We start from the raw sequence: 11,222 nt of genomic DNA on the forward strand, positions 1-11,222 counted from the left end.
CCTCCCCCTCTGGATCCAGCAGACGTCCCGGCGCGGAGACAGCAGAAGTTTAGGTCTTCTTGGGCCGCTCACGACCACGGGCAGGTAGGGGCGTAGCGAGTAGTTTTTCCCGCTGACGTCCATAATCTGGTGGCAACTGGCACTGGATGTTCGTCTTCGAGTTTCCCCTGGACTAGAACTGCTCCGATCGCATATCCACTAGCGTCAGTCTTAATAGTATAAGGTTGAGTTGCACCTGCCCGACGAAGGACTGGTGCGGTCCAGGGAGAGGAATATGGCTTAATTATTCCTTTTTCGAGCATTTTTCAAGTTCCTGTTTCAGGATTGCTCGTGAAGGCGGGGAGAGTCTATGGGGTGGCACTGATATCGGGCTATGATCACAAGTATTGATACAGTGCTCGGTCAACGTAATAGGCTCGTCGTTAGGCTCGAATACACTTACATTATCCTGCAGCATCTTGATGAGACACTCTCTTTGTAGGTTATTAAGAGCAGGTGTCTGTATGTCGCCTATGGCAATGGAGTTGATCTCCACATCATCTTCACTACTTCCACTGTTGAAGAGTAACTGGGAGTTAGGAGTGGAGTGGACTTCTGCAGCGTGAACACTAATCTGGGCATTTCTGTATAGGCAGTCCCAGACTGGCGAATGTCCGTCAAACAGTGGCTTCGCACGTTTAGTTGGGGACACGAAGTCAATAGGAGTCAGGTGAAACTTTGTACAAGCACTTGCTTCTGGTAAAGTAGGTTCTACTACTTGTGGCATATTAAGCGGGCTCTTATCAGGCAACGTTGGCACCAATACTGCAGCGGGTGGTGTTACCGATGTATTCGGTGTGTTTGGAGTAAGACCCAAGGGTGATAGTTCCAGTGGCGGCCTCATTTCGCTCAGAATCTCCTTAACAGCATCTACGTGTATCAGTGTCGTTTTTGTAGCATCTTCCTCCTGTAGATCATATGTCATGTCTGGGTCGTCAATAAAGTGCCACGTTAATTGGGGAATGTTCAAAACCATTCCGGCATCTTGAATGAATCCTACTCCTAGTAAGGTACGGTTTTCTCGTGATTCCGGTAAAACAATAAATGTCGTTGGTATGATCCGTCCACAAATACCAACTGGTACCTTTACTGAGTAAATGATCTGCTTCCGCTTGATCCCGTCGGCTAGAGTGACCGTGGCTCTTTGCTCACAAAATTGGTATCCAACTTGTTTTAAACAGAGGTACAACTTATACGATGGGACGCTGGTCTTGGCGCATGAATCTAGGTAAGCAGTGCCCAAAATACTGCCGATGCCAATACCTATTACAGTCCTTCGCCTACTGTCCTGGTTAACATTTATTGCACAGAAGCTCAAATTCTCTTGATTGGTTTGGTCCGTACTTGCAGCAACACATGTGGGACATTTGCTCCTTACTGTCCCGGGAGCGCCACACCCATAGCAAGAAAATTTGGGTTGTGATGGCGAGGGGGCTTGTGTGGCAGCGATAGCTTAGCCTTAGCGGGTTTCGGATCACTCATCAAGTGACTGGCCCTAGATCCAGCTTCGTTCTTTGCTTTCTTCCGGCAGAGGTCTATTGTATGCCCAAATTGTCAGCAATAATGACACCGAACACGTTGCTGTTGCGGGTCCCTATTACTGGGCTGAGACATGTCTCTCTCTGCAAGAAAACGCTCGACACCCCTTGCTGCCTGCAGAAGTGTATCAAAACTCCCAACAGTTTCATACGGTATCTTCTCTCGGATGGACAGATGTAGGAGCCCGAAGATCATTGCCAACTGTTGTTCTTCCGAATGAGAGCAAGAACGAGGCAATTGCGTAAATAAGGCCCTCTTCTTGGCAACAAAGTTTTCAGTGAGTTCGTTCGGCGACTGCTTTAACGCGAAAACCTCTTGATATACTAAGAAGGGCGGTTTTTTAGGAGCAAATGCATGACGAAGGCGTTGCTCAAACTCCTTCCATGTTCTTACATCAGTTCTCACTCCCGTCCACCAAGTAAGAGCATCATCTTTCAAGATAAGCGGCAAACTTTTCAGTGCATCTTCGTCTGATATTAATTCGACAGTCTTGAAAACACCAGCAACGGTAAGGAACTCCTCGACCTTGCCAGAGTCTCTCTCACCTTTATAGACTATATTTGAGGACGCAAAGGAACCTCGACGTGATAACATTTATTCCTCAATTCGTCCAATGTCAGTGAAAAACTGGTTTTCTTAGGTGATTCGTCTTCTGACATGGTTCCTTTATTTCCTTTCCTTGGTCTTAAATTCCTCTTCATCTAATTCCTTCTTCTTGCCTCGACGTTGGGCGCCAATTTGTAAGGCAAAGGAAGACAAGATTCAAGAAAGGTAATAAAGTTTATTTAGCAAGAAGAACAAAAAATAACAGACAGAGACAGACACTCGCGAGGTAACCTACAACGACAATGAACTATGGTCCGAGTCAGCGTCTGATACAGAGCACTGCCCAAGCGCATAGATCACAGTGTGGTAGAAGAGGGGTTCGTCAATTCACGGAGCGTTCGTTCCGATGCAGAAGCGGCCGCTGCGCGCAATCGACTGCCTTTAGCGGACCGCGGCTCCGTATTTATACCCGCGGCGCGCACTCGGGTGTGTTCGGCGGCTCCCGGATGCCGTGCGCACACACACGTATACATGATGTAGTTCGACGTATTACACAATTAATTAATCATTAAACGGTGCGGAATTAAACTTTTTGTCACTTTTCTGTAAAAAATGACAATAAAATAACAATTTTAATTTGTCATTTATTGTAAGTTCATCATAATGTTCTCATTAACTACTATAAATCTTTTTCTTTTTTTTCTTTTTCGGCTCTTTCAGTTCATTATTATCATCATTTTCGACCATTAAGTATTTATCTTTCTTTTTTTTCTTCTTTGATTTATCCATTAAACAATCATTATTTGATTCATGGATTGTTGTATCCGAATCGCGTTTCCTTTTTTTCTTTTGAATTTCTCCTTCATCATTGATATTTTCAGGCAGTTCGCTGGAGTCGTTATTTTCTGTATTATTTATATCCTTACTTTTGTCTTTTTTCTTCTTTTTCTTTTTTTCCTTACTCGATTCTTTTGTATCATCAAACGAGTTTTCTACTTCTTCGACTTTCATTTCATGTTTTTCAGGCTCCGATTTTTTCTTAGACTTCTTTTTAGATTTATTCTTCACGTCTTCAGAAACGTCGCTTATATCCTTTTCATCATTTCTAGTATCTAAACAGTCATTGTCGTGTTTAGATTTTTTCATTTTCTTTTTTTTAATTCTATTATTTTCATCCTCGCTTCTGAACTCAGCAATTTCCTTATCTTCCAAATGCTCTGCTTTATTATGCTTATCCTTAGCACTGTTATCATTATCATTGTTCTGGTTAATTTTACTTTTCTTTTCTTTTCTACTTTCTTTATCTGAATTGTTTTCATGGCATTCTTTCTTTTCTAAATCTTTCGGATCCCTATCTAATACAGCTAAAAAGAATCCAGTAGTCAAATCTGATTCTGGTTTTGCGTATAAACATCTTGTACCAATACTACCGTACATTCCTGAACCGAAATTATTCCAGTGTCCTTTCAATAGTTCTTTAACATCTTGAACTCTCCATTTGGCTCTTGATGTTTTTACAACATTCGTGATTACTCTTTCGTTCTCTTCTGGATACAATGAACAGGTGCTGTAAACTATCCTCTTTGCTTTAGGAAATGAATTCATTGCATGTTTTAAAAACTTTTCTTGCAATGATGTTAGTTTTGCTAATCTCGTATCTTCGATATAGTTGTGAACGCAAAATTCCATCCCTGAAAATCGAAATAAGAATTTATAATCATTTTTGTCACCAACAATTGCTACGACTTAGGGTCCTTCAAGAAGCTTATCACCTTCTCAAAGGCCAGCAACGCATCTACAGTTCCTCTGGTATTGTAGATGTCCATGGGCGTCGATGAACACTTTGGTGTTCCCGTTTCTTGTTTATCTCTTTATCTTATATAAAAAATAAAAAATTAAAACTATATTGAATCTGATAATTACCTGAACCAGAACAACTAGGATCTAAAAGTATGTATTCCACGTCATCGTAGTCGCCTCGTTTTATCTCCAAGGCATCTTTGTGTAATGTTTCAACACACTTTGATCCGGTTTTTTCTACGAATTCACACAACGTCTTATAACGTTGTTCATTCCTTTCCACGGCATAAATCTTTCCCTGAAAAAAGAAAAGATGGACTGTCTTAAAAAGTCTCCATACATCGACCAACCAAATGAAAATAGACATCTCTTAAGAGATCTTATGAGAGACTAACTGTAATTCTGTCCATAAGATAGGTTGAAATGTACAGAGAGTAAAAATAGTACCTCATTTCTCATAAATGCAGCTAATTGCGTTGTCTTCATACCAGGTGCGGCACACATGTCCAATGCCACGCTACCAGAAGGTGCAGACAAGAGATGGACTGCCATAGCTGTTGCCTAAATTAACAAATTTTTTTTTTTTTTATATTAAAACCTTACAAATTTAAAACCATGGAATTCTTTTAGAGTTTTTTTTTACTCACCTTATCTTGCAATATAATCTTATTCTCCAAATACAACTCATGTTCATGAAATTTGGTACCAGGGGAAAAAACAAACACAGTCTTCACATGGTAATCCTGTGTGAAGTCATACTCGGTAAGGCTTTGTATTTGTTTGAGAAAGTCATCATAGGAGCCGGCCGTGCATCTTATGAAGTAATACTCTTCATCCTGGAAGGCTCGTATCGCATCAGATGTAGTCAAAAGATTCGTGTTAACACGTACATATCTCGGTCTGCGAACAACTGTCATATAATTTTTAACTGTTTCTTATGAATGGAAATGTAAACCTAAGAGTGATATAAATAATAAGATAATATATTTCTGCTTATCTGACAAGTAAAACTTTTACCAAGAATTATTATTTTTAACTTCAATATTATACTTCTGTTCTGTTGCCGCGGAAAGTGTGCATCATTTTTTCGTTTAAAAATATAGTAAGTAAAACTATATCCTTTTTTGTATTCAGGTTTTGTCAAAGTTGTTTGATTGTATGCAGTTTTGTTCGGTGATTTACAATGTAAATCCCATATATGTGCAGCAAAGGACAACGGATAGTTACAACTTTGTTATGACTACATATGAAAATTTTAAAACTCAAACAAGTAAATTTTCTTAAAATATTGTTTATTTCTAATTGAATAAGTTACACTGGGTTTTATAATTCATTATACAACACTTGGAATGACTATAACTTTGATTTAATACTGTGATCAATCTTTTTTCAAATTTAATGTAGTTTTGGCTGATTCTGTTGCAGTTGTTGGCTTATTAATTGGGTAGGAATGCTGATCAATTTCATTTCCATGCTCATCATATTCTTTTTCATAATATGCTTTATAAGCAAACATAAAAATAATAGTTTTCACAACAACAACTGCACCAAAAACTGACCATGCCGTTCTTGGAAATGTATCCACAGGGTACACATCAGTAAGTATGTGTCGTATACCAAAAAATGCAATAAAAGGAAGTGTAAACATCGCTACACTATATAAAAATAAATTTGCAAGTACTAAAGCCACTCGTTTAGTGTGAGCTGGTATCAGCGGACCCTCAGAATTATCAGCCATTTCACAGTATTTTCAATTGTTGTTATTGATCTGAAAAATAAATAAAAATAATTACCTTTAGACTTCAAATCATCTTCATGGTCATCTGTATACTTTTCAAATTGCTCTTTGTATGATAATATTGTTTTTTCTGGTTTACTTTTCCCTGGTAAAGTTTTTTTACCAAACAACAATTCCGCTGTTAAAATTTTTGCTAGCCAAGGATCTAATCGTGATTCATTTTTAAGAAGACTACAACTATCAAAGATTTTGTCAATATGTGCAGCATGTTTTATAGTTTCGGTTATAAGTGCGAATAGCACGTTAGTTCTCTGCAAAAACAACATTGAAAGGGGTATTAATTTACCAAGTTGTTTTTAGGTACCTATGTTAAAAGTGTAAGAATATACTCACGAAATGACGAAGTTTATTATCGTACAATAAAGTTTTAACGCTGCCGCCTTCTGTGGAAACTTTTTTTAAAATATTAGCTGCAATTTTATAGTGCCTTGGTACTTTAATAGAATGCTCGAACATTTTATTTTTAGTAAAAAGGTCTCGAAAATTTTACCATTTCAATTAACCTTGATAGCGTTTGTATCACGAGACCACTCAACTGAAAAACTTATCTGGCAAGTTTTTATTTTATGGATTGGATTGAAGATTGAAGGTGATTTGAGGTTAGGATTTGCGCCATAGAGCACATAGAGGCAGGCAAAGAGTACAACTGTGCTGCCAACCTCAAAAAACCAAAAAACAACAACTTGCCTAAAAAAAAACAGTAGAAAACAGTAGGTAATGGAAAAAAGGCAGATTTCATCATTTTGCTCATAAAATTAAATAATAAACAATTTTCTTAGTTACTAGACCACACATACATTATCACATATATTTATAATAACAACAACAAAAATCAAAGTAAAATTATTTTTCAGCTTCATTATAATATTTTCAAACTGATTTTTCTGAGGACTTTTCCCAGTCGATGAATCACTACTCATTTTGTCAAAAATGTTGTAATTATTGTTTTTTTTCAATAGACGGCGCAATTCAAAGAAACTTCAAGGTGTTGCGACAATAAAACAATACGCAATACAATAGGCTAATAGTTAATAGTCATATCAATTAACTGTAAAAATATTTGACCTCATGTACATTAACATTTCAAACACAAAATTGTCTCTCCGTTACCAACTTATGATAACAAGGCTCAAACAACAACACACGGACAATAATACTGTCCACTTCCAGCGAACATCACATCGACCCATATGACGTCCATCTGCACCATTTGTCATTTCGTATGATAACGTCGACATCATTTCACAGATTCACTTGTTAAATTTAGTGGAAGTCAAACTTCCTTATTCACATTTTACATGTTTTAAAGCTATGATGTTAAGGGAATAATAATCGATAAAGAAAGGCACAAAGAGATCGCATTCGTATTCAAGGATGATCAATGTCAGACGAGCATCGTACAAGAAGTCACTTCGAATGCAGCTCGTGTTCTAATTTCGATTGATTGAAGTTTATTTCTTCTTCTGATTTAATATATAAGTAAGGATTAGTAATGGTCCGGGAGCCAGGTGCATTTTTTTGTCAATTATTTCCTCTCGAGCGAAACTTCGTAAAATGCATAAGGGACTTATACTATGAATACTCGCGACCGTCAGCTGCGACTAGGTGGGTGGGGTGGGCAGTTGCAGCCTCCCAAACATGGAGAAAGAAAAAATTTTTTCAGTCATTTCCTCTCATTTGAAAATTTATCAGAGTATAGTTTATGTTGTATTTTGAAAGAAAAACATAGTCAGCTGACCATAACACGGTGGATTAGACGTCAGCTGGCTGTGCTAGTGTAATGTAAAGTGTGTCGTCACAATATCCGCGCGTTATTTCCTCCCGTATGAAAATTTATCAGAGAATTGTTAAAGTACTCTAGTAAATAATAAAAAAAATCAGCTAGCTGTAAGTAAAGGGAAAAGTCGTCAGTTGATAAGTTTCAGTGGGTCATAGATGCTGTTCCGTTACACCTTTCAAGGTGCCAGCTGACAAACTTTCCACCGAGATACAGCAAGCTGACATTAATTTTCATTAATAGTAGCATATAAACGATCACCAGGTAAATTTTTAGTTGAGAGGAAATCACTGAAAAATAAAATTTTTTTTCATGTTAAGGAGCCAGCTGACGTATAATCCACCGTGTTATGGTCAGCTGACTATGTTTTTCTTTCAAAATACTACATAAACTATACTCTGATAAATTTTCAAATGAGAGGAAATGACTGAAAAAAATTTTTTTTTCTGCATGTTTGGGAGGCTGCCACTGCCCACCCCACCCACGGAGTCGCAACTGACGGTCGCAAGTATTCATAGTTTAAGTCCCTTATGCAATTTACGAATTTTCGATTGGGAGGGACTTGGTCATGAAAATCTGTGGCTGGCTTCCGGACCATTTCAAGGTGCCAGCTGACAAACTTTCCACCGAGATACAGCAAGCTGACATTAATTTTCATTCATAGTAGCATATAAACGATCACCAGGTAAATTTTTATTTGAGAGGAAATGACTGAAAAAAAATTTTTTTCTTCATGTTTGGGAGGTTGCCACTGCCCACCCCACCCACGGAGTCGCAGCTGACGGTCGCGAGTATTCATAGTATAAGTCCTTTATGCATTTTACGAATTTTCGATTGGGAGGGGATTGGTCATGAAAATCTGTCGCTGGCTCCCGGACCATAAGGTTTATTCTTGCCAAAACTCACCTTCGGGACCTGGGGGGATGTGGGAGTATTAGGGTGGGGGGAAAAGCGCCGAAAAGGGTATTTGTGACGAACGTCCTACTAACGAGAAACCAAGAAATATTTGGGGGGAATAGACAGGGCATAAGGACGAGACAGGTTGGATCTGGGAGGTCTAGCTACTAAAATAATTTTAAACTTAAATATGATACATTTCACGACTAAATATTACATTTCACAGCTTAAAAATTGTACATTTCAAGACTAAATATTATATTTCAGTGCTAAACATTAAATTTCACAACTAAATATTACATTCACAGCTAAATATGATACATTACAACTTAATTATGAAATTTTACAATCATTCTACCTAATTACTTTATAAACATGCTGAACTGCCTTCAACAATTCTTCGAAGGGATCCATGTTGTTTATTCTTATTCGTCTCCGCCATGTATACTCAAAGAGCCGATCCGTGAAATCTTGTTTGTTCTTGTGCTGTCGAAGAGATTTTTTTAATCCACGCCACTGACTTTCAATTCCTTGAGTATGTGTCCCATCTGTAGCAACAAATCTATTTTCTGGGTCAATGTGATTTACTCTTATATGAGTATATCCATGATCAGACAGACTAGTGTAGGCTTGCCAATAGTCAGTGTGGACTGTGGAGCCTACCTCAACATGCTTCATTATAAGAGGCAGCACCTCAGCACTTTGCACATTTTCGGGACACACCTGTAATAAAATTAAGTGAAAATATTGTGATAACATAGATATATATTTTATTTCATTATACCTCTAATCGTAAATCATCTCGGCGATCTTCAATCATTGCAATGACCCAGTGTCCATCAATTTGATGGCCTCTGTTAAGTTTCCGTACCCCACATTTTGACTCATCAATATGGACAATTTTACCAGAACCACCAATTTTTGGTCTGGTAATCTGGTTTTCTATTTCAAAAACCACTATTGTTTCTCTACAGTAACTGTACCAATCAGTTACAGTACTGTAAGATACAACAGAATTCTCGGTAGCCAGTTCGTGTACAGCCTAAAATAAAAAAAATAAAAAAAAATGCTTACTTTTCAGATAACATAAACTTCGAAACACTTGAAAAACACATTACCTGAAGGTATGAGAGGCCTGCACTAAAAGCATACATTAACTCAAATAAACGAGTCAGGGGCAATCTGGCATTCTCAAACCATGTGCCAATAGCACGACTCCGGGTCTGTTCTCGGCAGTTGCTCTTATAGCAACGGAATCTTCCTACTTGACCACTAGCTGTGGATAATGACATCCATCTCTTATGGTAGCTACACCACTTCCTCTTCAACAGAAGATCTCTATCCTCGGCAAACTGTATGCATTGCTCTTGTGTTCCAAGCTTACTAAAGATTTTCCGCCAATTCCATCTTGCCCTAAAAAAAATTTTTTTTAAACCATATGAAATGGGCAGAATTTGGTTCCCTAACAAGAGAAATTTGCAACGGCTCCGGCACTATGGGATGAGCAGCCCCTCCGCCCTAGCGTAACAGGGCGAGGGCTGCTCACCCTCCGCGCCTCCGGCTTTTCATAAACACTCTAGGGGTAGGGCAGAAAGTATTAGTTGCATAAATCAATGTGATTTACTTCAATTCCTCCGAGTTCATCCTTCTTCCTGATGTTCCAGAAGAATTCCCGAGTATCACTTCAGCTTCATCCTGCGTGTTGGAAGATGAAAAAGCTGGTGCCAGCCTACTAGGACCAGCCACTCCACTGGTACCAACTACGGGTTCGTCTATCGACGAACTATGAGGCACATGTGGCTCATCAGAATCCAACACTTGCACTCCCATTGTAGACACAAATGGCTCGATAGAGTCTAACACTCGCGCACATATGGAAACTGAAGAGGAGGCCGTAACAAGTGTCTCATTAGAGTCTATTACCTGCACTGCACTCAACTCTTCACACGAAGCAGCAGATTCTGAATTATGTTTAAAACGATTTAAATTGAACACCTCAATGACGCGCGCAAACTGAAAAACCGTTGCTCAAAGAGTACGATAATATCAAAGAGTATAGAAAAAGCCCTCTCAACTCAGATTAAGAACTCAACGATTTTTTTGTCACCCTAAAAGAACTAACGACATCTGTCGATATACTTCATATACTAATATTATATGTATGGTGTATGTATTGATATACAAACTTGGGCCACTTATTTTCTATTTATCTAAATAATATGTACAGACGACAACATTTTTAAAAGCATTTAGTTTTTTGTCATGTTTGATACTTCGTAACTAAAATTATTTAAAACAATGCCGTGCTTCACTTTTACTGTACTTTCGTAGGTCTATTTGCGGGTTTCGTTAAAAATAAAAACAACATTCTTTAGTATTTCTGATTTATTTCGAAATGCTTATGTTTGTTACAATAGGTTTGGGCTTTCAATTCGTCATTAACATCGTTATTTCTTATTTTGCCACACAAAATCCGATTTATATTTCTGTACCAACTGTAAATTAGAATGTTTATTGTTGTGTCAACTAAAAATTCTTTAATTTTTCTTATGTTTCACACTTGAACTGAATGTAAAATTTTATATTTCTTTTAATTTTACAGTTTGAGATATCTTTTTAAGTGTGAAACACAAACATGTTGAATTTCTTGGAAATATTTTTTTAATGACAAAGAATGGTGGCACACCCACTTTTTATCAGAAAAATATTCTTTTGCCTTTATGTATGCATTACTGACATGTCTCACTTCTTTTAACAATTCTTTCAAGACACTTTTTTCAGGATCCAGCCACACACATTTTTTTTGTCCATTATCTATTGTGTCAT

General features: G+C 37.8%; 2 protein-coding genes across 2 annotated transcripts; both read right to left on the reverse strand.

The window, feature by feature from the left end:
• Positions 1–2,702: 2,702 nt before the first annotated feature.
• LOC106718427 (28S rRNA (cytosine-C(5))-methyltransferase) lies at positions 2,703–6,356 on the reverse strand. The gene is made up of 6 exons (XM_014512502.2): positions 6,056–6,356; positions 5,718–5,973; positions 4,572–4,834; positions 4,372–4,485; positions 4,048–4,222; positions 2,703–3,815 (listed from the first exon to the last, which is right to left on the reverse strand). Exons 1-6 carry the CDS (start codon positions 6,176–6,178, stop codon positions 2,797–2,799), a joined length of 1,950 nt encoding a protein of 649 aa, XP_014367988.2. The 5' UTR covers positions 6,179–6,356; the 3' UTR covers positions 2,703–2,796.
• A 2,317-nt stretch (positions 6,357–8,673) lies between these two features.
• On the reverse strand, positions 8,674–10,464 carry LOC106718460. Its single transcript, XM_014512548.2, has 4 exons — positions 10,021–10,464; positions 9,515–9,809; positions 9,181–9,438; positions 8,674–9,119 (listed from the first exon to the last, which is right to left on the reverse strand). Exons 1-4 carry the CDS (start codon positions 10,224–10,226, stop codon positions 8,751–8,753), a joined length of 1,128 nt encoding a protein of 375 aa, XP_014368034.2. The 5' UTR covers positions 10,227–10,464; the 3' UTR covers positions 8,674–8,750.
• Between the last annotated feature and the right edge of the window lie 758 nt (positions 10,465–11,222).

Source organism: Papilio machaon, chromosome 4 (genome assembly GCF_912999745.1).
Source record: "Papilio machaon chromosome 4, ilPapMach1.1, whole genome shotgun sequence".
Lineage (NCBI taxonomy): Eukaryota > Metazoa > Arthropoda > Insecta > Lepidoptera > Papilionidae > Papilio > Papilio machaon.

Coding starts and splice junctions, on each gene's coding strand:
- LOC106718427 (XM_014512502.2), bottom strand. CDS start 6,178: ATGTTCGAGCATTCTATTAAAGTACCAAGGCACTATAAAATTGCAGCT. Junction 5,974..6,055: donor ATAATAAACTTCGTCATTTC/GTGAGTATATTC, acceptor TTGTTTTTGCAG/AGAACTAACGTGCTATTCGC. Junction 4,223..4,371: donor CTGCATTTATGAGAAATGAG/GTACTATTTTTA, acceptor TTCTTTTTTCAG/GGAAAGATTTATGCCGTGGA.
- LOC106718460 (XM_014512548.2), bottom strand. CDS start 10,226: ATGGGAGTGCAAGTGTTGGATTCTGATGAGCCACATGTGCCTCATAGT. Junction 9,439..9,514: donor CAGGCCTCTCATACCTTCAG/GTAATGTGTTTT, acceptor TTTTTATTTTAG/GCTGTACACGAACTGGCTAC. Junction 9,120..9,180: donor GAGATGATTTACGATTAGAG/GTATAATGAAAT, acceptor ATTTTATTACAG/GTGTGTCCCGAAAATGTGCA.